Below are 27,370 nucleotides of genomic sequence, written 5' to 3'. Positions count from 1 at the left end.
CTGGATGCCTTCTGACAAGCTAATTGTGGGGAAACAAAGCCCAAATCTGACTAAGCCTGGGTCAAGGTCAGCCCTTGCTCACAGGGCCATGGGGCCTGCCCTTGGGGCTTGGCTTGGGCAGGCTGCAGTGAAGCACGTTCATTGATAAGAGCAAAAGTTAGCCAGTTTATTACTCGCCAGTTCCCCGCGCTGCCAGAGCTGTGGAGAGGCTGCCTCCACCTCCAGCGTCACCTTCTTGCAAGAGTTAGCTCAAGAAGGGCCCAGTCTGACATGGATGTGGGTGGTGTCTTGCTAGTACATTGTGGAGTGCAGCCCTTGTCCACACGTCTCTAGACAGACCCCTCCTGCTTCTCTCACCATGGCAGCCGGATGGAGTCATGCACCCATTAATTCATTCAACAAATATTTACTGAGTGCTTATGAAGTATCAGGAACTGTGCCAGACTCTGGAGGAACCCCACCCTTGAGGTGCTTACATTTTAGGGGATTAGTCTGGCTGAGTCCCATATGGGCTGCTTGCTGGCTCAGCCTGAACTCCAAGCCCTTTGGTCTGGCCTAAGACCCTGCCCTGCCACTCTGGCCCTCATGGCCCCTGCAAACCCCTCCAGCCTAACTACTCACAGTCCTATCTCCCTCACAGCAGCAGTGGGTCACAGGAACACAAACCAGCCACAGCTTTCCTACCATCCCCTGGCCTCTGTGACTGGAATGCACCCCAGCCAAGTGGCTGACATCTGTCCCTGCAACGGGGTAGAAGAGTGTCCAGTGAGTGGTGGACAGGTCCTCTACTGGGGCATCTTCCTCCTCACCACTTACTCTGGGGTATGCCTGCCAGCCTCCTGGGTCTCGGGGCTGTATTATCATCTGCCCCTCAGGGGACTGTGGGGTCCCTGCTCTGAACTACTGCTTTATCCTCCAGGTCTGGAGAGGACCCCTCACTGCATAGGTGCCAGCAGTGGCTATGCTCCAGGGTCTGATGAGTGAGCCTCTTCTTGCCTCTAATTAAAAGAAATGCACGTGGATTTTATGGAAGTCAGGATGGAAAGGCAGCACAAATTTCCCAAAGTTTAGAAAATGCTCTAGAGACAAAGATCAGCACCAGGCTATAAGGTACTCAGTACACAGCCAGGAATGTTATCATTACCCTTATCAACAACAGCGTCTGAGAGGTGAGCCAAGAGGATGATCTTGGGCCACTCAGGAGCCAGCGTGACCGAGGAATCCAACACCAGCACAACTGGCTGCTCCCTTTCCCACTTAACGGATTTGGGAACTATCTGAAAGGAAGCAGAAGGGAGGGAAGCTCAGCTCTCTGGCAATGTGTCACACTTCCTTTTGCCCAGAGCCTGGGGCAGCCCCAAGCTCTCCTTGGAGGCCCTGGCTCCAGCCTATGCCTCTCCCGCCAGCCGGGCTAGATAAGGGTGGGGTCATTTCATGTGCTGGGAGGGGAGGCCAGGCAAACAGCAACTGCTGCTGGAGCCACAGCTTCAAGTCAGAAACTATACGATAACTCATAGTCTTCCTTCTTCCCCCACACCCCAGGAAGCTCTCCTTGACTGACCCCCTCAGGCTCCTTCTCCCACCAGGATCTCTCTGGGGCAGTTGCTGTGGGCCCCTCCCAGGTCCTCAACTGAAACAGAAGCTCTAGCCTTCCCCAGGCTGGGGGCAGGGCTGCATCCAGCACGGATGTACAGAGGGCTGTGACTCAGAAAGACCCTAATACCCCCTCTCACCAGTCCAACCCCTGAAAATGCACACCAACCAGTGTTGGAACCTAAGCAGAAATCAGAGGAAGCTCTGAGAGCCTCAGGCCATACCCTGGGCCACAATAACACCAAAGGCTCCTATGCCTACGAAGCTCAGGGACAGAGAGACACAACCTTGGGCTCCATGACCAAACAAAAACCTCAGGCATGGCCATGGGTCTGGACACCCTAGTTACTGTGAACCCCTGTGGTAGGAAGGAGCACCTTCCCTTAGAGTCAGCCAGTCTGAAGTTCTAGGAGTCACAGGCAGGCAGACACCTAGAGCAGGCCTGTGACAGTGACAGACAGGTAGACACAGCTCGTGGCTCCTGATAGTAACAAATGGACAGACACTGACAGAGTCCCTAACAGTGACAGATAAATCCAGCCAGAGCTTCGAAGAGGTAGATGGAGAGATCAGCTGGGGACAGTGGCAGTGACAAATTGATAGACTTAGAGGCTGATGGATAGACAGACTTAGAATCCCTGCCAAGGACAAATACACAGCTGCTGCTTTGTTCAGGGTGAAAGGTGGCAGCTCTATCCTGAGCTCAGCCCCAGAGGCTCTCAGAGTTTCTCCTTCTTGGCACTGTGATCAGAAGCTTTGAGGGACTCTTTCCAGGGCCACAATTCCCCCTACCCCGTGATTCCCAGTAAGGGATCAGGCTGTGGCCCTCACTGTCCCTGGAGCCAGACTTAAGAATCAATCCATTCCCCTGTCCCTGCCTCCCCTTTCCAACCTTGTGGGACAGGGAAAGGCTCACAACATTGCTCCTGGGGCCACCCACTCACAACTTGGTGGACTTGTTTGTCCTGGAAAACGTCTTCTTAGGGACGACGTGAGTCCAGACTCTGTGGGCACAGCAGACAGTGCCAGGTAGAGGCTGAAGTCCAGTGCTCCTACAGTTATCAGAGGATGCTTAGCTCCAATTGGCCAGTTTATCCCTTCACCCCTCTGACCTCCAGGACCTGGAAACCTGAGAGCCTAAAAGGTCCTGGCAAAGGGGAGAGACTCCAGGCCAGGCAAGGATGGTGCAATTAGCCCCTTTCATAAGTAGGGAGACTGAGGCTGACTTGGATGTACTCAGCTCTGGGTGTATAGAGTCCAAGAACCCCCTGGGAAGGAATGAGACTTTTCTACCTTGACGGGACCTTTGTGCTAAAACCATGACCAGGCTGGCTGCCTCAGGTTTAATCCCTGGGTTGGAGACTCTGAGACAGACGTTAGCATGCAGGATTGCTTGTGGAAGGAGAGGGAAGGAAGCAGGACCAAACAGAGAAAGAAGCAGAATTCAATGCAGTTACAACAAAAGGCTCAGTTGACCCAAAAGAGAGTTCTAGAGCTGGGATGGTCTTTCAGAGTTCTTGGGGCAAAGAGGAGGTCAAGTCTTTATTTCTCCATGTTGATTATTAATTGGATGTAGGCTGTCCCTACAAGGAGGTATGACTTTAGGCATGGCAACTGTTTTCAGCCAAGGAAATGCACTAAAAGGGGGGTTGCCTCCCAAGGGCTGTTCTCCAACAGCACTCCTAAACTGGGGGAATAAGCCCTTGACTCCTGAAGGGCGTTCTGGATGGCATACCATCACGTCCACCACAGTCCACCCCTTGAGCTGTCAGGATCCACTTCCTCATGTAACCACTTGCCACAGTTCTCCAGGATTCCAGTGCTGTGCTGTTACATGTTTAACAACTGGCTCTCCAAAAAAACCCACGCCAAACCTTGATTGGTAACATTTGTAACTTGTCATGGTGTAAATACTCCTACCAGGGCTGATTTGAAGCTTCTAATGGTTTAAAAACTGGATGGCAAAAATTTAGCAATGGACTCTCACAAGTCAGACTGAGTCAGCTCCAGCACACTAATGATTCTGATGGGCTTCTATTCCTGAAGGAAACTTAGAAGAGGAAGATTAATGAAATGAACCACAGCCCCTCCTGTTGTAGCTGATCTCAAGCTCACAATTGTTATCCTCCTCTACTATCTATTCCAGATTCCCCCTCACCTTCAGTTAGCATATATGCTGATCCTGGAGGCTTCCCTGGTGGCATGACGCAGTCTGTCATCCTTGTCATCAGACTAGATTCCTGATCTGATTTCATTGTAGGCTGGGGTTGCTGCACTTGTCCCTTTACTGACAAAATAGGGGGAGGGAGTACCAAACAGACACCCAAGTGGATCTCACTGTGTAGCACTCTGTAGCAGTAGCCTTACCTCCTTCTGATGATCAGTCTCAGGTATCCCTGCCAAGATGGTGACTACTCTTCTTTACTGCTGGTCCCTAGACACAGGAGGTCAGTGCCCTAGCGGCAGCTTTGGCTGATAGTTTAATGAGACTTTTGCTGTGGTCCCTGATGGAAGTGTTTCCTCCTGGGGAACTAGGATCTCTAAACCCAAAGAGCCAAGAGTTGCAGGGATGGGAAGCACAAATTTCCCAAGTGAATCATTGGGATGATGGTAAAAGGGGCCATTACTGCTTCTATCTCTTGATTGTCAGACCTTTGTATTATACCTCTTGGGACACAGCTCCATATAAGGGTCTTCAAATTATAGGGAGAACTGTGTCCTGGAGGATGGCTCATTATCCATGTAAACTACCACTCCCAAGCTAGCCTTCAACAAGTTGTTGCCTAGCACGCTATCAAGTTGACAGCTTCTGGATGGTGCCATATGTGATATGACCAGTGGACCCTATGGTCATGGACACACTCCTCTACATTTTTCCTGAAAAATGGATCCCTTGGTTTGAAATAATATTGAATGAGATCCCATGCGGGTGGATCAAAACTCTGAAAGTCCTTGGATAGCAGTTTGGTTGAGGTTCTGCAGATAGGAAATGCAAAGTCATACTTGGAGTGTCTATTTATTTTTTTCAAAATGAATCACTGGCCCTTCCAGGGTGTAAGAGGGCCAAGGTAGTCAATTAGAAACCCAGCGGCCTATTGATCTCCTTGAGGCACAGTCAGTGTTGTATCTGGAGCTCAGGGTTGGTCTCTGTTGCTGGCAGGCTAGACATTTAACAGTGGCAGTAGCTAGATCAACTGTGGTAAGTAAGAGCCCACGGTATTAGGCTTATGCATAGCCTCCATGCCTGCCCCCATAGCTACTCCATTCATGTACCCACTGAGCCAGCACTGGGCTACAATGATAGAAGCTGGATGATATCAACTGGAAGAGTCATTATGTCTGCCCAATTATTGTACCCCTTCCATTGTGGTATGCTTCCTGGTGGGTATTAACATGCAATATGAAGCTCTTCATACCTCCTGCCATTAACATTTATCCATCACATGCCTCTCTCCTAGACTTCCTGTTCAAGGTCTTCCAGTCTTTCTCCTTTCAGGTCCCTGACCAACTGGCCAAGCCATTTGCCACTGCTCATGAGCCCCTATATATTTTAACTTCAGACTACCTCTCTACACAAAATCAATGGCCAGGTGTACCTGAAGGTTAGCCCATTGGATTTGTCCTCACTATCATCTTTCAAGGTCACTGCTGACTGGGTTATAGTGGGGTTACTAACCATTTTTTATTTGAGCCACGTATTGATCTGATCTATTTGTGAAGTAAGTTTGGACTTTTACTTCCTCCATCAGCTGGGGATCACCCACGCAGCCATAAGTGTGAGCTGGGGGAGAGGCTCTGGTGCCATGGAGGTGGATGACATGGGGTTCTGGGTTACCTGTTTGTGCAGCTTACCTGTGCCCTCCCATCCTGCTCATATTTGATTCCAGATGCATGACTTCCATCTGATGATGGGTTGTTGCTAGGCCTGCCTGACCTTATGGCTTAGTAGGTCCAATAGAAACCAACTCATCACAGGTAGTTCTAACTGCATGGTCACTCGATCAGGCCCTCCAGTCCCACTAGGGCTCAGCAGTATAACAGGAGCTATTTTTCAAAAGGTGTATAATTCTCCAGTGCAGATGCTATGGTCTTGCTCCAGAACCCTAGGGACATTACATATTTTCCCACTACTGATACCTTTTAAATCAGAGTCTGATGATTCATATGGCCCAAATGGCAGGGCTAATTGTACCATAGCCTGAAACTGCTGCAGAGCCCTTTCCTGCCTAGGGCACGACACAAAGATGGCAGGCTTTTATGTTACTGCCAGGTGTATGGGACAGAGTAATATTCCCAGGTATGCAATAGGTTGCGTTCATAACCCTAAGAGGTCTACCAAACATTGTGATTCCTTCTTCATGGTGAGAAGTACAAGATATAATAATTTCTCCCACACTTCAGAGGAAATTTCCTGACATGCTCTAGACCACTGGATCCCTAAAAACTTTACTGATGTGGCAGGCTCTGAATCTTAATAGGGCTTATCTTCTGGAGTGCACGTGTCTTATGCCGAAGTGGCAGTCACTTCTTGATCATCTTGTCTGATTGGCATAGCATTACTGATAGAGTACACCAGTGTGATGTTCTTTGGGATGTCCAGATGTTCCAGACTTCTTGGAACTATATTATGACAGAGGGAAGGAGAGATAATCTAGCCCTGGAAATTTATACTATTATTTGTTCCGAGTGAATGCAAACTATTCTGGTAAGAGTGGGAAAAATGGAGTCACCAGATCAGTGGCCACACACTGTGCTTGAGGCCAAGTTTTTTATTTACTATTTTGGCTGGAGTAGGGAGAAGTTTTGGAGGCTTCCACTTAGCTTTCCTCACTATGATAGCTCTCACCACATAGGCCAAAGACCCAATGTAGGGGATTGTGCTAATCATCAAGTGCATTTATCCAATTATATCACTGGGTGGGTCTGTGGACCTAGAGGGTCTGCTATGAGCAGGATTCAGGCCAAGAATCTATCAATCATCGGAACTACATATGCCTCCAACTCTAACAAGAGAGTCTTGTTGCTGCTTCAGGTCTCCAGACAACAATTTCAGCTCAAATCTTGTGCAATAGTCCTTGAAACATCTCAGTATTCTCTTTTTCCCAGTATCTAAAGTTACCCAAATAAATACCCAAAACAAGTCTCCTTGGGGAAGGGCTGGGGAAAATCATTTTCACGCACCTTGCTGTGAGGTTGTGGGATCCTCCCTTCAGGTGGTCTGGCTGCTTCTTCAATCAGTGTGTTCTGAATCTGAAAACTGGTTCAGATCTGGAAACTTGGCAAGGGACTTTTGATTGGGGTGACTGGACTCATCATCCTTGATTGATTGAGATTGTACAGAATGAGCAGTATTGCCATCAGTGAGTTCAGTTCTGTGACAACATCTCCTACTGTCACTCCTGACCTATAGAAGACAGTTATCACTTTTACTTCCTAGTGATGCTAGTGCCCTTCTTCCCAGCACATTCCTTATTATTTTGCTATCTTCTGGGCCCTTGGGTGTGTTTTCCAACCTTGCTTAGTATATCCACTCCTGCATACCTGCTTCCTCCACAATCTGCCACAGCACTTCTGACATATCTATCTCACTTATTTTTCCATGCTTCTAGGAAACATTCTAATGGTGTATTGGCACCATTTCCTGGGGTCCTTGCCACAGTTTTTATTACTGTATCCTTAGAGAGTGATCTCATGTCCAGAAACTCTTATCCAAATTTCTGTTCCATCTCTTTGATCCAGAATCCAGTCCTGTATATACTTTCCCAACTCTTGCTAGTACTTGCTGGCTAGCTCCTGCATTTTCTTTGAGGTGTATATCCTTTTCTCCCTTAGCAGGTCCCACACATCTCTGTCCAGGTTATGTTGTGACTTAATTCTAGTTATTGGCCTAATAGCCAAGAGTGGGGGTGGAAGCAGATCCTGGGAAGATGAGAGAAGATGTCCTACAGGACAGAGGCCTCTGCGTCATCTTCAGTTAGGCAAGAGTTAGAGTCCCTAACTCTTAGTAGGGAAGAATGGACCACTTACACAGGTTCAGAGGGTACAGGGAAATCTGAGGATGCAAGATATTTAGGTGCTACAGTTGTCCCCATCTCAGAGGGTCTCATTCTTTCCCAACAAGGGCTCTGACCTTGGGATAGAAGACCCGCCTTGGTTGGGAGTTTAACTTTCTTTGGAGCTTAACTATCTTGATAACTAAATTCTGGGCTTGATTCTTGGCTTTTTCATTCTCTTCCATGCAAGAGATGAGAGCTCTTTATATACACCAAGGAGGTCTAGGGCTCTCACACTTAGCTTTTAATTGCCAATTAATCACTCTAAGCTTTTCATTATCTTTTTCTCAGAGTCAATCAAGTTTAGCCATAGTTACCCAATTCTATTGTCCTTAGAGTAACTAATTCCTCCACATTTCTCAAATACTTGATAAATTGCACCAGCTAATGCATTCTCTTCCAACAGGAGTGAAAGTTTTAACAACTGCACTACTACTTTGTGCCAGAGGCTGTGCTTCACCTGTCAACTGTGAAGGCATGGGTCCTCACTGGCAGCCAGATGGTAGGTGATCCAAAATCCCATCTTAAGGTTTTTTTTTTTTTATCACTCCTGGAACCAAACACCACAGATTAGGTGCCACGGGAAGCAGACTCTAAGTCAGAGATTAGCATCAGGACCTTTATAAGGGAGAATTCTTAGAATCAATACCTGCAGAAAACAGAGGCTGGAAGCAGGATTAGGCAGAGGGAAGCTGAGCTGCCATGCACTTCCAACAAATGTTCCAGCAGAGCCCAGAGAGCCCTCCTGGAACGATCATTCAGAGTTTTCCGAAGACGGAGAAAGGAGCGGTGCCTTTGTACCCTCACATTTATTAGTCACCAGACGTGAGCTTCCCTTGGAAGCAGGTGTGACCTTACACAAGGCAATTTTCTTTAGCAGAGGCAAGCGCCCCAAAGAGGGCTGACAGCTGAGGCTTTCTTCTGGTAGCCCTTCCAGCAGCTGAGAGAATAAATCTTTCATTCATAAATGAGGATTTGGGCTGCATATCACAGCATCCACCACACCACCTTCAAAATGCCATGTACAAAACCAGCCCCTGGGCAAATGGGTCAGAAGCCTGATGCTTAGAAATCCCCCCTTGGAATCTATTGCTTTAGGGGCCGGCCCGGTGGTGCAGCAGTTAAGTGCACGCGTTCTGCTTCGGCAGCCCAGGGTTCGCCGGTTTGGATCCCAGGTGCGGACATGGCACTGCTTGGCAAGCCATTCTGTGGTAGGTGTCCCACATATAAAGTAGAGGAAGATGGGCATGGATGTTAGGTCAGGGCCAGTCTCCTCAGCAAAAAGAGGAGGATTGGTAGGAGATGTTAGCTCAGGGCTTATCTTCCTCCAAAAAAAAAAAAAAAAAAAAACCAAAGAAGAAGAATCTATTGCTTTAGCATAAACCTCTCCCCGTCTTGGGACATATAAGACCAGGGAAGGCCTCACTTTGCTGTTCTCAGGTACCCAACTCCTCAGGAGAAATGACTTCAGGATCCTTCTCTCTCCCTAATATTGAGCACTTACTGTACCTCACCACCAGGTACCAGAGACACCTGTCAGGCAAGAAGCAGATTCAGCCCCATCTGGTCGGGGTCTAGGGGAGTTAGGTATAGTTCCTTGGGCAGGTAGTCCCAGGACAGTCTTTGAAGGAAGGAGGAGGAGTCATTTGTCAGGTGGCAAAGGGGTAGGGAAGAAGATGCCTGTGGTAGAATGCCTTAGAGAGAGCCCTTCACTCACAGCGAGGCCTGGTGAGAGGCACAGCAGGGATAAGCTGACACTGGGGTGGGGGCTGAAGCCAGATGGGAGAATTCTGGGCCCCATAGCTCATAGTTAAGGTGGCTTCATAATGGTGGAATTTCTCCCCAAAGAAAGGCATGCAGAAGCATGTCTTGGGAATACCATGAGTCTGAGGTGCTGTTTGTCGGGTAACACATTAAAAAAAGGCAGGGACTCTGATTGGAGGGTGCAGGCCCTGATTTGGCCCTTAGACCATAAGTTTGAGACATCTAGTGTAGCCAAGAAGAAAAAGGACCAAGCGTCAAGGAACTTGGAAATCTAGAAGGTGGGCAGAGGAGGAGGCAGCTGCAGAAGAGGCCCATGAAGACCGATCACAGAGGAGGGAGGAAGCCAGGAGTGGTGGCCATGGAGGCAGGGAAGAGCAAGAGGTCAGAAAACACCCTGATCCTGGAGAGAGAAGGTCTGCATGGGGTGAGGTGGCAACTGGTGGCAGGGGCCTTAGGGCAAGGGGAGGTGAGGGAATGATGGGGAATGAGGGGATGATGTGAGTGGAGGAGGCCTGGATAGTTCAGGCACTGGGGGCTGGGACCTTTGGACAGGCTAGATGTCAAGCAGGATTCAGGAGAGGGCAGCCCTTGGCCCTGAAGATCACCCCAGCCTCCCTTTCTGAGCTTTCCCCAGAGCCTCATTGGAGCAGGATGGACAGGAACTGTACTCAGGTCCAAGTGCCAGCTCATGCCTGGGTTTCCCCAAGGGGCAAGTCCAACTGGTCCATCCGTCCGTTCTGGCAGTTTTGAGCTCTTCTTAGGCAGGGCTACATCCAGCTCTTTTGAGGGCTTTCCAGCAAGCTACAATGCTTCTGTCCCATGGGACCTACAGGGAAACCCCAGCTCCGACCCCCACCCCTTGACTAAGGCCTCCAGAATCTGGGCCAGAGGCCAGGGTGGGGCAAGCCACTGAGTCAGGAAAGCGGTTTTCTGGCTTCCTTAGTTTATGTCCACAGATCCCCTACCATCACCACCCCAGAAGATGACCTTGGTAGGAGTGCAGAGCTGCAGCCCATAGAGTCACTGGAATGACTTATATCATTTCTTTAATGCTCACCATACTCATGTGAGAGAGTGAGCCCATAAACCCCTCTTTCACAGATGGCGTAACTGAAGCTCCGAACAGAGAGATAACTTGTCCAGAGTCACATAGACAGAGAGTGGCAGAGATGGCACTTGAACCCTTGCCAGTGTTCTTCCATTACCCTCCCCACCACTCACCATGAACCAGCCAGGATAAGATACTGAGGTTTGCCAGGACTTTGTCATGTAGCATCAGGAGACTAGTAGAGCTGGGGGCTTCTCAGTGTCTGCCCTGTGCCTGTCTCAGGACCCTCAGTGTGAGCCTTATTCTGGCTCATCCACGACCCCAGGGCTGCCTCTCACACCTCATATCTCAGCCTTTTGGAGCCTCACTCCTCCTTGAGCCTCCAGCCCCCAGTTCCCAACAAGACCCTCCTCTCAGACATCTCAGCCTCTTCACAACCAGCAGTGTGGTGGAGCCATTTTACTAACAGAGAGACTAAAACACAGAGGAGCCTAGGGAGCCAGGGCAAAGAGCACATGGGTCCAACACCTGCCCTAGGGCAGGCCCCCAAGTGTCAGTGAGTGGCAGATGTGAAGGACAGCAGCCCTGCGTCTTGGCCACTTCAGTGAGGACAAGAATGAGGCACTGGGGGCAGCCCCAGCTCCAGGGCCTTCAGAGGGGATCTCCTCTCCTTGTTCCACACAGGAAGCGTGTGGTGCCGGCTGGCCAGCCACAAAGGCCTGGGCATCCCCAGCTCTCCACCCTCTGGCCCTCTCTCCCTATTTATCACACTGGCAGTCACACTTCTAATCTCAGAGCCTGGCTTCCTGCTGCTTTTAAAGAGACACGTGGCCTACTGGCTGGCTGCCACCCTGGCAAGAGGCCCTTGTCCCATCTCCCAGGGTCATAGCAGGCTCATACTGTGTCACCATCAAGGAGAGGCTCTCTCCTCTCCACTCAGCACCCAGGTCACTCGAAGGACTACCGAACAGCCCAGTGACTGGAATGTGAGCGCTTCTGAAGGATGGATAGATGGATGGATTGAATGATCCATTCAATAAATAAATACTTATTGAGCACCTACTTACCATATATCAGGCACTCTCTGGGCACTAGAGTCAAGCGGGAAGCAAGACAGATTCTCTGCCATCTTGGTGCTTACATTCTAGGACAGAGACAGTAAAGTAGTAAACAAAAGAATTCCCCAGATCATGTCAGAGACAAGAGCAATGAAGATAATAAAACAGATGATGGCATGGAGACTTTGGAGTAACCAATGGGACCCCTTCTGAAGAGGTGACATTTGGCTGAGACCTGACTGACAAGGAGCTAGATTTGCATTCTTAAAGGATCACTCAGGCTACTGTGCCAGCCAAAAGCGTCAGTAGGGGGATCAATGAGGAGGTTGTTATAACTGCCCTGCCAGAGACGATGGCCTGAACTGGACAGTTGGGGTAAGGAAGGGCAGAAGTGGTCAGGAAAGGGGTCACAGGGCATAGAGGATAAATAATGGAGCTCAGGAGGGAGGCAGGGTGCAGGCTCCCGGCCTCAACCTTCCCATCCTCTGCTCCTCAGCTGGCCTGGGCTTTGGGAGGCCTCTGCCAAATGCCCTTGGACAGAGCCAGAAGTATCCAGAAGGAAGTGGGGATAAATGGCGAGGGAGCCCTGGGGCCTGATCCAGCCAGGCTAGGTCTTCACACTCAGGCCATCCTGATGCTGGTCATATGAGGAATTAGACTCCAGATGCAGCAAGTATCTTTCTGCCTGATGCTCCTATACTTCACACTGCCAGAACTTTGAGGCATGAATGCCATAGTTGCTGCCCATCAACTGCCTGCCACTCAGCACCTTGACCTGGCCATGATCCAGGCTGACACCCAGAGGGTGATGCTCACTGAAGCTGTAGCATGTTGGCCATCAGGTGCCCAAGCTGGTGTCCTGCCTGTCTGGAACAGTTTTGGGGCTCTTGGTCATGGGAGAGCAGAGAGAAGTGTTAGACAAGAGGTAAGCAACATAGGGCCAGGAGAAGACAGCTGCTAAGAGGAGGAATAGTCAATGGTCAGCAGAGGCTCACTGCTCACCACCTGCTCACACCATTGCCCACCACCAAGGAGAGCTCTCCTCTCTACTCAGCATCCAAGCCCATAGATACCAAAGCAGGAGGGCTGGGGTATCAAGATGAAGGGGGCAGAAACAGAGGCAAGGACGGTTGCAGCATAATGGAAATATCAGGGATAAGGCAGAGGCCCTCTGGGAGCATTCAGTGTTGGGGCAAAAGTGGTCCATTGATGTCACTCCTATCAGTAGACCTCAGTGGCTTGTGGGGGCAGGGTGAGTGTCTGTGACACATCCACTGATATTCCCCCTAGCCAGTTTGGCACCCTGCAGTGAAACCCCAAGGGTCAGAGAGTATGAGAATTGTGTCATTTTTCAAGAATTGGACTGCTCTGGACTCTAAGAACGAGCCCAGGGAAATATTGTTGGCCAGGACAATACTAGGGCTTCCAATCTAGAGGACCCCAAGGCTCAAAGGCTCAAACGCTCTGCTTTTGCACAATTTGATAGCTTTCTTGAGAGACCATGTGGGAACTTAGCCTGTCTTTTGAACTATTTAACAGGCCAATGAAGCCTGTGCATTTAGGATTCATTTGCTAATGCCCACACTGGCAGGCGCCCATGAACCGATCTCCAGAATTTAAACAGAATAAGGATGAGATCACTGTTCTCACGGATGCCGGTCCTACAGGTGGCTCTCAAGTAGAACTTCTGGATACAAAGATTTTGTTATCCTGGAGCTGTCAAAGATGTCTCATGTTTACCTGGAGCCCTCACACCATCAACCAGTGTACAGAAGCATAATAAAAATCTAGAGTTGTTCATACATTTCTGCCTGGAGCAAAGGCTCACTCTGAGTGAGAGGAGGCAGTCACCAACCTCAGAGGAAGAGGGAAGTTTGGGCACTTCTGAGGAAGGGTATCTATTTTCCTAAGTTGTCGTCATCCCAGGTGTCCCTACCTGGCCTATCCCATTGTGGTTACAGCAGTGTCAAGCTGACCCTCAGACAAAGCAATGTAACCACTGAAATTACCTCACGAGAAAGCTGATCCTTCAGACTGGTGCCACACAAATCTTACTTGAACATTTCAGAGGCTTCTTAAAAATTACTCTATTGTCTTAAGAATGATATAAGTTTATTGTTAAAAATCCAAACAAAGTAGAAAGTATCCTGTATCCAGAGATGGCACATTAGTTAGCATCCTTCAGGCAACCCTTTCCCATCCATAGAGTCAAGTATATACATTTATACCCTTTGTGAAGAACTTTATTATACATGTATGACCATTTTTGTTTGGTTCGTTCAGCAACTGTAATGTGCCACACGCCAGCAATTTTATTCAGTCAAATGATTCAAAGATCTAAGAGAAAGTTGTGACCTAATGCTATGTCAGCTAACTACCTCTTGATCATAAAAAGTGTACCTTCTGGAGAAACTCCTTCTCTTAATCTCTGTTCACTGTTATGAGACAGTCTTGCCTCCTGCTCACTGGACACCAGCAGAGTGACTGACATGGAAAAGGTGAGCGCAGAGATGAGGGGGTGCCTGGGCCCCGAGGTGCCACTGACACAGAAACTCATCATCACATCAATTTGTCAACATTGCTGAGAAACTTTTGACAAATCGAAAGACCCTGTTAGCAACAGTGAAAGTTTTCTGAAGGGTGAGAAAACCACCTGGGAGGAGACTGTTTTGGCATCTGATTGGCTTATTCTTTCTTTTTCTTTCTTTTTTTTCTTCTTCTTTTTTTTTTGGTGGGGAAGATTGGTTCTGAGCTAACATCCATTACCAACCTTCCTCTTTTTGTCTTTCTCCCCAAAGCCCCCGTACATAGTTGAATACCCTAGTTGTAAATCATTCTAGTTCTTCCATGTAGGATGCTGCAACAGCATGGCTTGATGAGCGGTGTGTAGGTCCATACCCGGGATCCGAACCAGCAAACCCTGGGCCACCGAAGCTGAATGCGCGAACTTAACCACTCGGCCATGGGGCTGGCCCGTGGCTTATTATTTCTACCAAAAGGCAATTAGTCAAATTGGTTTGGAGGACCCCAGTTGCTCATGTTACACCCACCTAAATGAGAGAGGAAAAGTGAAAGTGACATTTACTGAGAACTAGCTATGTGCTACGCTGAGTACTTTCACATATTATCTTACTTAATCCTCACTACAGCCCTGCAAAGTGGATATTGTTATCCCATTTTACATGTTCCAAAGTGAACTCCTGATCTTCCCCTTCAAACCTGCCCCATCCATAGCCTTTCTTATCACAGATGACATCAAGTCCTTCTTCCTAGCTGCCCAGAGCAAAACCCTTGGAGTCATCACTGACTCTGCTCTCTCTCTCATATTCCACATCTAATCCATCAGCAAATCCTGATGGCTCTCCTTTCAAAACATATCTAGAATCCAATATTTCTCACCGCTTCCACTCCACCCATGATGATTCAAGCCACTATTATCTTCTGCCTAGAATACAGCTCAGTGAATACCTAATTTCCTTGCTTCTACCTGTGCTCTGCTCTATAGTCTATTCTCAATCTAGCAGCCAGAGTGATCCTGTCACAATCTAGGTCAGATTAGGTGACTCTGTTCAAAACTCTTCAGTGGCTCTGTTTTACCAGAGCAAAAACCAAAGTTCCCACAATGGCCTACAAAGCCCAACGTCATCTGCCCCTTTATCTTTCCATCACCTCTCTGACTTCTTCCCTTGTGCCCCTCCCCTCTCATACACTCCACTCCAGCCATGCTGGCCTGTTGCTGTTCCTTCAACACCTCAGCCTCAGGGCCTTTGCACTGGCTCTTTGCTCCGTCTGGAACAGCCCAACACCTTCGCCACCTTCCAGTCTTTGCTCAGATGTTATTTTCTCAAACATATCTGTCCTGCCGACCCTATTTAAGACTGCAGCCCCTTCTGCCACCACTGCCAACACCCTAAATTCCCCTTATCTTGCTCTGTTTCTTACTTTAGCACTTATCATCTTGTTATCAGGCTTGTTGTTTATTTTGTGCCTCCCATGCTATGATACACATTTCTGAAGATAGGAATACTTCTGTTTCCTCCACTGATGACTCCCCAGTATCTAAACTAATACCTGGTACATAGAAGATGCTCAAGAAATAGATGTTGAATGAACGAATAAACGAACAGGAACAAAATAAGTTAGGAAACTGCCTAAGGTCTGGCAACTAGTAGGTGGCAGAGTCAGGAACCAGAACCAGGTCTCTTAGACTCCAAAGATGAGGTTATTTCTACCAAATGACTCTCAGAAATAATGAAGCAAAGAGCCAACAGAAAATTGACTTGTGAAACTTTTACCTAAATGACAGTCTGAGGACTCTTTAGTGGTTGGTGCCCTTTGAGGGCTGGTCCTACCTCCAGCTGCACCTGCATCCTCACCTAGATTCAATGCACAATGGCCAGCCTGAGTAGTGGCCCTGAGTCAGTCTGAAAGGCATCAATTGTGGTCAGCACTGTTGATTAAGGTGGAGAAGTGTAAGAAACACTGTGAAAAGGATGTCTGTGAAAGAAGGTTACGGTAATGTCTGGGGCTTGCCCACCTGTGTTATTTAAAAGAGTCACTTCCCTGTGAACTCAGACTCCTGTTTTTCTGAGGGCAGAGTGGCCACCTCACTCCTACTCAGTTATCCTCTTGATTTCTTGTCTGTACTTTGTACTTGAACCACCATTCCCCTGACAAGCCTCCCTGTAAACCTGCCCTGGATACAGTGCCTGCTCGTTTGCTACTCTCCTTTCCCTACACATGGAAAGCCAACCTCTTCCTGAATCCTCTACTCTGAGAAGACAGTCCAAAGTTTGGAGGCTAAGAAATTTCTCAGCCTCCTCCTCGGACCCACATTAGCACCAGGGGCATGAGTAGGGTGGGTAGTGGGTTGTGTCACTTCATAGGCATGAAAAGGGCCCTTGGAGGTTCCCAAACATCTGGGACATTGGGCTAGTCCTTGGCCCCTCCAGAATCAAGGCAGCATCCTGGACTTCAAAAAAAAAGGGGCTACTTCCAAACAAACAAACAAACACACAAACAAACCCACCCCTGTGGCCACATTAAGACTGCAATAGAAGGGGGCCGGCCCTGTGCCGCAGAAGTTAAGTTCGCATGCTTCGCTTTGGCAATCCAGGGTTCGCCAGTTCGGATCCTGGATGCAGACCTATGCACCACTTACGCAGGGATCCCACATATAAAGTAGAGGAAGATGGGCAGGGATGTTAGCTCAGGGCCAGTCTTCGTGAGCAAAAAAAAAATGAAAAAGAAAAATGAGGACTGGTGGCAGATGCTGGCTCAGGACTAATCTTCCTCAAAAAAAAAAAAAAAAAAAAGACTGTGATAGAAATAAGACCAGGAAAAGCCCAGTTCCTCCAGCTTCATCCCTTCCTGCCTACCTCAAAGGCAGCAACTCCTGCTTCCCTATGTTCTTGTCTACCGCACACATGCCCTGACTAAGAAAGCATCGCAGAGTCCAAGCTGAAGACAGCTGTAGGAGGAGGAGGAGAGGCCAGAGGAGACTTCCACTCTCGCCCTTTCCATTTAGGAATATCACCAGCTGGCAACTGAGATGCATGACTGTCCCCACAGCTTTGAGTGCAGGGCTCAGAGGCCAGTTCTCAGCTCTCAGCCTGGCAGTGCTCCACCAACTCCAGGAACAGAACTGCTCCTCAGAGGCAGCCAGATGACCCCAGGAGCTGGTATGAGACTACCCAGGAGTTTGGAAGAAGGAGCTAACTAGGCAAAATTCCCACAGAGGGGATGGCTGCACCTAATTCTGCCTCCCTGAGTGAAGCCCACCCTGGGGATTCAGGTGTGACCATCACACAGCCCGATCTTTCTAATAGGCAAGGAGCTCCGAGGCCTGCATGGTTTCCTGGAAGTACCTTATGAAATACCCCCATTAATGTATTCCTTTGGTTTAAGACTTTCTGTTTTCTTCATATGAAAATGCCTCAGAAAGGTCATAGACTGGGCCTCACTGTTATTGGTACTACAAAGTACATGGGTCTTCCCTGGAGTGGATTTTCTGGGAGCTTCTCTCTACTCACATCCCTTCCTTAGGATCTTAATGGATTTCTTCCCCAAACTAAATCTCCTTGGGAGGACAAAATGCTCAAGAAGTCGGGGAAATCTTGGAATGGGGCTGTGAGGTTCCACAAAAAAGGCAGGCACACAAAGGGTCCAACTTCAGTGCTCACAGCCTCCAGGGCTTCTAGCCTGCTGCTGAGGCTGCGCATCGGAGTGCTACTGCTGTCAGCCTGCAGCAGCACAGGAGCCAGGAGCAGGGGGCAGGGATCACTTCAGTGACTAATAACCTAATTGTGGAAAATTACAACTTCCTGAGCTGGGTCTATCAGGGGTGGCCACAAAACTCTTTATGATGTGGCCAAAAATTCCTCCTGCCACCACAGCCGGTGAAAATAGGTCAAAGACATCTTCTATGGAACGCTCAAAGCAGGGCTTAGCTCACACCATCTCACTCTATGTCACCAGGCCACAAAACACTGGAGCTTTTGTGAGAAGGCTTTCCTCCTTTCTGGGTCTGAGCCCAGCCTTGGCTCTGGACTGGTCATCAGTCCTACTCTGCTTGGTCCTTTTCAGGGGACTGATTGCCCACAGAGGCCAAAGAGAAGGCTGCCTGCTATTTGCCCCTGCAAACATCTGTCTGCAGCCTCTCCAAGGCAGAAGCGTCTCCTTTTGCACCAAGACCTAGAGGCCTGACCTCATCTACCAGGTTATATCTCTCCCCAAAGAAGGGCAAGGGGTAGATTAGGCACCTGCAGAGGCTTCAGTTATGCTTTCCCTAGCTTTCCAGAGACCCCAGGCGTGTGGCAGGGACTCATGGCTGGCTGTTGCCTGGATCAGACATGCAGAGCACCATCCCTGAATGTTGGGCATCCCACTGGCAGCATGGTGCGGAAGCCAGCACCTAGCCTGGCTCTGATGCCACCTGCACTAATTGTGTAATTCTGGGCCATCTCCCTTAGGAGTGTGAGGCCCAGCTTCTTCTTTGAGAATGGGGGTGACATTCTCTTTTGCAGAGTTGCTGTGGAAGCCCTAGGGATGGGATAGAGATGAAAACGGGCTTTGTAGACTCTTGCGGAGGTGAGCAGGGAGCTCCAGTCTTCTACTTCCTTTGCTCAGGACTTAGAAGAGACAGAAACCATTCGGTTCTGAGGGCGCCAGCCAGTGGGGTTTCAGCTCCAGGAGACAGGACTCTCTGAAAGTTCTGTGCCTATTCTTCTGCTGCTTTTGTGTCTGCTACTACCAGTAGGAGTCCCAACCTCCAGGACTGAAGCAGTGATGGGATCTCTAGGGTAGCCATCATGAGTTTGAGTGCTCTCCCTTCTAAGAAACTCGGAAAGGGGCTGACGTGGAGAAGATGCCTCACCTAACTGCCTGCCATCCAAGATGACACTTCCCTTGGCCCATAAGCCTCATCTCATCTCTGGCCTAGGCCTCAGCCTGGTGGGGATGGATTGCCCTGTCCTGACAGGACCTTCAGAGCCTCCACGCAGTCCTCACTAGGGATAAGATGTCCTGTGTCAGCCTGGCCTGGAGCCAGCCTGTGCTGAGTCACAAGAATCTGCCTGGAGCTGGAGGCCAAAACCAATGACTCAGGCAGCCTGTAATCCATGGAAAACCAGCCCTGGCTTTCCACTGAAGAGCTCTACCCAACTGGGCATGAGCTCACCCAGCTAGACAGTGACAGTGGGAAACTGCCAGTGTCTTGTAGATGAGAGGATCAAGGGGCTGAGCCTTGAGCCTGAAACCACCCCTGAAACATTCTTTGAAAACCCCATATCAACTCATCTAAAATTAGCTTTCAGCATCTAAATCACTTCCTGTTACGGAAACCACAGGTCTGATGCTTCAGTCATCACCCTGCCTGCCTCTAGAGGGTGGGGCAGGAGATATAGGGGTGCTGCACACAGAAAACTATGACAATCCAAAAGAGACACAGCAGTCAGGAGCCCCTCTCCCACCGCTGCAGAAAGGACAGCTAAGCAGGGTCCCATAAGGCTGCTGCTAGAGGGACCAGGACCAGTGTGAGCATGCAAGTGCACCATGCACACACGTACACACTGCTGCATATGCACTTGTACACAAGTCAGAGCCTTCTCCATTGCCATAGTGAGAGACTACCATATGCATAGCCCAAGCACATTTCTGCCATGCCCGTTCTGAGCATGGACTCACCAAGAGAGGAAGGTGAGTGTCTAGCCTGCTTGGAGCACCCGCAGCCCTGTCTGCTTCTCTTGTGGCCCTGGCTACGTTATGCCTAATGGGCTGTGAGCAAGGTTAGCTCAGTGCTTGGTGCTTGGCCTTTGCTCGCTGTTTCAGCCAACTCTTTGTATATTAGGACTACCAGGAAGCGTCCCTAAAAAGATCAAGGATTATACCAGAAATCTATAGCACATATATTTTAATATAAGTATATTTTATAAATATATAAAAATATATTTAATAGAAATATTAGAAGAAATTTCATTAAAGTCAGGAACAAGACAATAATACCTGTTATCTATGCTACCATTCAATACTGTATTGAAGTCCTAGCCAGTGCCTTAAGAAAAATAGATATGAGGATTGAAAAAAAACCCAAACTTGTTATTTTTAATAAATGATGATATTGATGATGATAATGATTACTGCCTTCTTTATATTAAATGCTTTACGTATCTTAACTCATTTAATCCTAACAACCTCCTTATGAGGCAGGTATTAGTATTAGACCCATTTTTACCGATGAGAAAACTAAATAATAGAGATGTTGAGGTACTTGGCTAGCAAAAGGCAGAGCCAGAATTTAAACTCAGCCAGTCTGACTTCAGAGTCTGTGCTCTTAATCACTATACTACATTACCTCTTAGTGATGTGAGACTCTACACAGAAAACCCAGGAGCTGAATGATGTGGCCAGATATAAGATCAACAAACAGAATATCAGCAGCTTTCCCAAATACCATAAAGGTCAATTCTCCTCCCTTTAGTCTGTAAAGTCTATCTGACTTCTCTCAAAAGCAAAATCCCTACAGAATTTCTCATGGATCCTGACAGATTGATCCTAAAATTCATATGGAAGAACATTCCAGATCATTTTGAAGACAAACCATGGTGAAAGATTTGCCCTATATGATATCAAAATATGTTATAAAGCAACAAGAAGTAAAACAGTGTGGTACTGGTACATAAATAAACAAATAAATCACTAAGGTAGAATAAAGAATCCAGAAATAGACTCATGTATTTATGGAGCCAAATAATGTTGACTTGGACTCTCTTCAAGGATGCTTTTATTTTAGTTTACTCTTAAGGCAGTTAATAACTAGGAGTACAAAGGATATTTGTGAGATGAGAATGCATGTGGGGGTTGTGGCTCCCCATTACCTCTCTTGCTTTCTCACAAAGGCATCTCCCTAGTTCAATGGTCTTGGCAGCCTGCATAGAATGAGATGACTGACTACCAGGTCAGAAGAGCCCAGAAAAGCACTCAATGCCTTTTACAATTCTACTCACATCAGCACCAGAAACAGCTTAAACTACCAAATAAAGCAATATCTCTGCTATTCAGTAAGCCACATCACATAGGCCTAATATGTATATCCTAGGCCTTGAAAATTCTCACTGCCAGTGTTTCAGGCAATCTATCCTTACCTAGTTGTAGAGTCTTAGAGTTTTCTGTTCGTGTTTACTCTGACTGAGCGGGCCTGAGTCTACTCCAAATCATGTTTCATATCAGTGTGAAACAGACGAATCTTTCAATAAGCAGTATCGAGACAACTGTTATTAAATTGGCTAGGAATACTTTTAGTTTTAAGTAAAAGAAAACTCAGCTCAAACTGGCTTAAACAATAAAGAAAATGTACTCATTCATGTAAAAAAACGTCCAGAGGTAGGTGGGATTGCAGAACAGTATTGATCCAGCAGATCAATGATGTCAGCAAGAATCTGATTTCTTTTGCTCTCTTTTCTTTGCCTTCCATTATACTGGCTCATCCTAAGACTAGCTTCCCTTGTGGGAGTAAGATGATTGTCAGTGGGAACAGAGCCAACAGTAAAAAGAAAGCCTCTTGCACAGAAGCTCCTAGCAAACATTATTTCATGCATCACTGGCCCCGAAAGGGTCACTTACCCATCTAAATCAGTTATGCCTTATAGCCAGGAGGATGGGATACATTGATTGGCTTAAGCCGAGTAGGATCTACTTTAAGAGGTGAGGGTGAGAACAATCCCACATAAACCACACAGCTTGGAAATTCAGAATATGTTAGCAAGGGAGGAGGAAAGAATAAGTACTGGGGAGACATTCAACAAAGCTTCTACACAGTTATCCCTTAAGAGGAAAAATAAAGCTAGATCCCTCCTCACACCACTCAGAAAAACAAGTTCAGATATATTAAAGCCCCCAAAGTAAAGAATAAACATAGTACAAAAATATAGGATAATATGTTTTCAACCTTGGGGGAGAGGAAGCCTTTTTAAATAAGACACAAAACAATCAAGCCATTTAAAAAAATTGATCACTTTACTCCACCAAAATGAAACACTTTGGTATAATAAAAGATATCAGGAAATAAAAGACAAGTGAGACACTTGGGGAAAATATTTTTAACACCTATAATAGACAAAGAATTAATATCCAGAGTATATAAGGAATATAAAAAAGTTAACAAGTAAAATCTCAACAACTCAAAAGAAAAAGGATAGGAACAGGTAATTAAAATAAGAAGGAACAAAAATGCCCAATAAATATATAAAAAGATGTTTAGCATCACTAAGGAACTTGAGAAATACAACAGTCAGAAATTCTGAATGCAACATTTGATAATATCAAGACAATGGTTTCAACAAACTGTTAATGGGTGTATAATGTTAGTGGCTGTTAGTGGGTCCAACTTTTCTCTAGAGATCAATCTGACAGACTCTACTAAATGTCAATATATACAACTTATGGGTTTATAATTTCTTTTGTTGTATCTATCTGAAAGACGCTTGCTCATGTGCTTATTGAAGCTTTACAGGAGTATTCGTTGCAGTCTATTTGTAATGGTTAAATTTGGGAGACACACAAAATGTCCATCAACCAGAGATGAGTAAATAAACTGAGATGTGTTCATGCTAGAGAATATTGTGCAGCAATTCCAAAATGCACATGATCTCTTTGAACCTACATGGAGAGATCTGTAAGACACGTCACTGACTGATAACTGCAGAGTGATAGATATAGCACATCATTTATGAAATAGAAAGAAAGAAAGAATAGATGAAAGAAAGAAAGAAAACCTGAAAACCATAAAAAAGTCCTATTTTCTATAGATGTACATAGTCAGTAAGTAAATCTACAGAAAAAGATCTGAAAGGATTGTACAACTAGCTGAGAACTGTGCCTACTTGTGGGAACTGGGAGAGGAGATTGGGATTAGGTGAGGCAGTCAAAGGGCACTTTAGCATTACAATTTTACAATCATAAGGCTAAATAACTTTCTTTTTTTTTTACAGGAAGAGAACATTCTCTTCTCATAACATGTTATGAGAATGCATTCATGCATCATTTGGGTAATTAAAAAACAAAACCAATTTTTATAAAATTAGGAGTTGGCTAAGCAAGGGCTAAAGTTTGCAGCCTGCTCCCTCTGCAGGAGATCCTGCAGACCACGGGTGACTTGACACCAGATGTCTCTACTCACCTGCCATGTCTCTCTGCTTAGGCCTTGCTGCCATGCTCATGGACCTCCCTGGACCCTGAAGGAGGGAGCACGGGCCAGTTCTCTCCCATAGCTCAGCTAAATGCCTACAAATAGCGGATAGGGGGCAGGGACAAGATGCTGGACTGCCAAGGGGCTGACTGACAAGGGCTTCTCTGTTGAAAGAAGTTCAAAGACAGAAAGGAGGGAAGGTCATGGAAGGTCCAGCCCTGGCGGGCAGGTACCAGCATTCAGAGAGTCTATGTGCCTCTCTCCACATCCTCACCTTGCCTCTCAGCAGCACCCCACCCCTGAGGCTTTTTTGTCCAGACTTTGAGAGACTGCCTCCTTTAGCTCACCCTGAGTCTGGGGCAGTGGCTAGAACAGTGGCAGGGTAAGGGACAGAGAATTGTCTGGGATAGCATCAGGGCCAGAAAAAGGGGTGAGTAGAAGTCAAAACAGAATAGGAGCTGGGAAAGGGCCAGGGGCAGAGGCAGGGGTCTGCATCAGGAGCAGAGGTTCTATTCACAACCATATGTAGTAACTGTGGCAGGTGAAACCAGTACCTACCTCTTTCTCCAACATGGAGCAAAATGTCTTTTACCCACAGGGGTGGTAACCCTAATTCCCACTTGAGTTAACCAAGTAAGAGAGGAAAGAGCCTGCTCACCAAGCCAGGCAAAAAAAGTCATTGTTTCCACTGGAGAAGTAAAAATGGAGCTCAAGGCAAAGGACAGAGCCCTCCCAAGGCATGGTCCAAAGGCCTGGGCCAAGATGGCGAGAGGTGCTAATGCCACATCTGCAGGAAATGGAATCTTGGGGGTGGTGTGGTAAAGAAAAAACCCTCGGTTTTAATAGATCCACTCCTAAGGTTACCCAAAAAGTTCAGACCAAAGCATTGCCCTCACCTCCCTCCACCCACTCTACAATGACTTCAGAGAAGAGTTGTGGGAACTAAAGTGCTCCATCCCAGGAAAAAGAAGGACTTCCTTTGAGGTTAAGGTGTGAAATGACTAAGACTATAGCATCTAAGAGGGCCTTCCCAATGCTGAAACTCCCTGTCTCTACCCCCAGGGCCTTAGCAGAGACTGGGGAGAAGGTGAGTACTTCCTTGGGCTCTTGAAAGGAATAGATAAGAAAAGCTTCTACCGCATCCTTTTAGAGCTGAGTGACCCACCATTAAATGAGAGAGGTTCAAAAATGGGTTTATTTTCTTATTTATGACAGGCCCAAAGAGGCACAACTTGAAAGAGGGGACTTATTTGCCTATTAATGTGAGGTATTAACTTTATTGTGGTTAAGGAAAATTATGGAGCATTTTGGAAAATGCTTCTCTTCTTTCTTATGAGTTTAAAATATCCAGTGCATAAGAATTAATGGGTGACTCTGTGCGTGTGTGTGTGTTTGTCTAATATAATAGTTACCAGATGGCCAACTGGAATAATGAAGAGGTATATCTGCTTCACACAGTGGCAAGGAAGAACTTGAACTTGCCTTGGAGTACCTACATCCACCTGGATAGTCCTGCTGGAATTTGGCAGTACTATTTCAGATTGGCATGTCTAACAGAGCTTTCTGTGATGATGAGAATGTTAAATACCTGCACTGTCCAATATAGGAGCCACTAGCCACATGTGGCTATTGAGCACTTGAAATATGGTTAAGGCAATTGAGGATTTTAAATTTTATTTAATTTCAATTAATTAGTCATATTTAATTAAATAGCCATATATGGCTAGTGGCTATTGCACTGACAGCACAGTTTTAGGTTGAATTTGTCCTGTTTGTTTGGGGCAGAGTTTGTCAACAGGTAGAAGATGCACAGTGGAGGTTGACAACAGAAAACACTACCAAACGCATGAGAAACAAAGCCCTCATGACCAATGAAGATGGGAGCAAGCATCACGGCAGCATAAAATGCCTTTGGCATCTCAAATCTTCTCAAGCACCTGTTGCACACAATAAAACCTTGTACAAGTGATGTTTTCAGAAAAGTCCAAGGAAAGGGGGTGTATTAGTGAAATTGAGTGATGTGGAACAGGTATAACAAACTCAGAATGGTAGAAGAGTTTGACCCTGATAATATCTGGGTGAAACCTTCATCTCCATTCCCTCTAATGGGAAGCTCCACTTTGGCAAGTGGCCAAAGGAACCACCAGATTGGACACAGTGTTGGGATTGGACTTTTCTGTCTCTGTACGCAGTTACTCAGGAGGCAGAATGATGGGTTGAGGGAGACTTCAACTTTCTAACTATTAGACTGTATGAAGGTCTCTTGGGGCCTTTAGGCAAGGTGGTTCTTCAGATGGTGCAAAAAACCTTAGAAGCTTAGACAATCAGTGAACCTAATAGTCCCTCTTCCCCATCCATCCCCAAGGCATGGAGTGACCATATAATCTTCCTTCCACTCATTATTTCTTTTCTTCAGGCCAATTTTCATAAGCCATATGACAAGAATATGACATATACCTTGTATGCTCCCAGGTCAGAGTTCAGGATGCAGAACTTCCCTTCAGAAAACCCTAATACCTCTGCTACATCTCGCATATTAGCCAGGGCCCAGACTGCAGTAGCTACTAGCAAGTCAGGGGTATGGTGTTGAGCTTGTTACTGCTTTGGGGATGGCAGAATTCAGAAGGCACTCCAGGGAATATCTCAGGAGACTGACTCAGGTTGAGGGAAGGGAAGACATAGAGAAGAGACAGATGAGGTAAAGGGAAAAAGATACTAGAAGAGACATCTTACATCCTGTTCATCTCATACCAATGGAAATTTACCAATGGAGCTTCTGAAGCAGTTCTAACCATAGTTCTTTTTTCTGGGCTCAAAGGCCTCCAACACCTTCCTACAGCCAAAAGGTAAAAGTTAAAATCCTATGCTTAGCAATTAAGGCCAAGGTTCACTGGGTAAGGGCCTTCTTACTCTACATCGTACATGCCTTGTCTGTCCCGGACAAACTGATCCTTTTACATCTCCCACACACATCATGCTGATTAGGGCCTCTACCTCATCTTTATATCAGCTACTCCCACCACCTAGTCCACCCAAACCACATCCTTCCTTTTTCCAACCACTTCTTTAAGACCCAGCTAATATTGTCCCCTTCTGGAAGACTTCCCCAACTAACCAGTTCAGAGGGAGCTCTCCCTTCTTTTAGCACACCTAGATTTCTTGAGAAATTTCTTCCTATGTTATTTAACTCTTCAAATGGCTAATATCCCCTACTATATGGAGTCCATTGCAGAAATGAGATGTGCCTTTATCATCTCTGAATTTCCCATAGCACCCAGCACAGAGGCAGGCATACAGCAGTCACTCAGTACGTTTTGGTTCATTTCAACAAATATATCTGTGTACTAACTCTGTGCCAGGACCCATGCTAGATGTTCCTGCCAGAGTTGACACAGATAACTGAGAAGAGGCTCTAGTTTGTTAGTACAATTATCCCATCTTCAGACACAGCTGGACTAGTCCCCAACTCCTCTGATTCTCCAAGGCTGGACAGTCTCCCTTTGATGAAAGAGACTATTCCCTATATCAGATCTGACTCTTCCCTTAACCACAACCTCACTCTCCATAATGGTGTTGCACATCTCAGGAGGCTGAAAGCATTCAAGATTTTTCACAGCAAAATCGACCTCAACTCCTAGTGATGAGGATTTTTAGGTTGCTTAATTTTAAAACGGTTTATGATGAGGATTTTTAGGCTGGTTACTTTTAAAACTACAGACAAGAAGCAGGCTCCAAGGAGTGGAATTTGCTTGTCCCTTTGTTGGGAAAGATTTACATTTCTAAGGAAAACCTCTATCTGTGAAGATGCCTCCCTCTCTGTGCCAGGAAGAAGGCGGATGGCCTTATCTCTAGAAACTCTTAATCAATGCCAGAGGCAAGAACTTAAGTTGTTTACTGTCTGGCAACCTCATGTAACTGACCCCCCCCCCCCAAATCCTCCTTTGTCTTTAGCTGAGGATAATATTCAAGCGGTGACTTCTGCCATTTACTCAATCTGGTTTGATTCTTATCTAAAAGTTGTGGGACCACCAAATGGCCAGACCCTACGGGCACTGATACCATTTTAACTTTTTTACATATTCCTTTGTCTTGTAAAGAGATAACTCACATACCTCTGCCTTAAATTTAGCCTTACTCTCCACCCAACTTTGCAGCAGAAGCGGCAGCAGAA

General features: G+C 46.8%; 1 protein-coding gene across 1 annotated transcript in view; it reads right to left on the bottom strand.

Annotated features, from left to right (window-relative positions):
- The window catches only part of LOC100146132 (uncharacterized), a 114,742-nt gene that overhangs the window by 31,418 nt on the left and 55,954 nt on the right, over positions 1-27,370 (bottom strand). Inside the window, exons 8-10 of the mRNA XM_070234420.1 lie at positions 11,526-11,602; positions 8,107-8,196; positions 6,775-6,997 (exon numbers count right to left, since the gene is read on the bottom strand). Of these exons, the coding sequence (XP_070090521.1) occupies positions 6,856-6,997; positions 8,107-8,196; positions 11,526-11,602 (309 nt within the window). The 3' untranslated portion in view covers positions 6,775-6,855. The remainder of the gene's footprint in view (positions 1-6,774; positions 6,998-8,106; positions 8,197-11,525; positions 11,603-27,370) is intronic.

Source organism: Equus caballus, chromosome 14, assembly GCF_041296265.1.
Source record: "Equus caballus isolate H_3958 breed thoroughbred chromosome 14, TB-T2T, whole genome shotgun sequence".
NCBI classification, from domain to species: Eukaryota; Metazoa; Chordata; class Mammalia; order Perissodactyla; family Equidae; genus Equus; species Equus caballus.
Note: the sequence above shows the minus strand (reverse complement) of the source record. Positions and strands in the feature narration are given on the sequence as shown.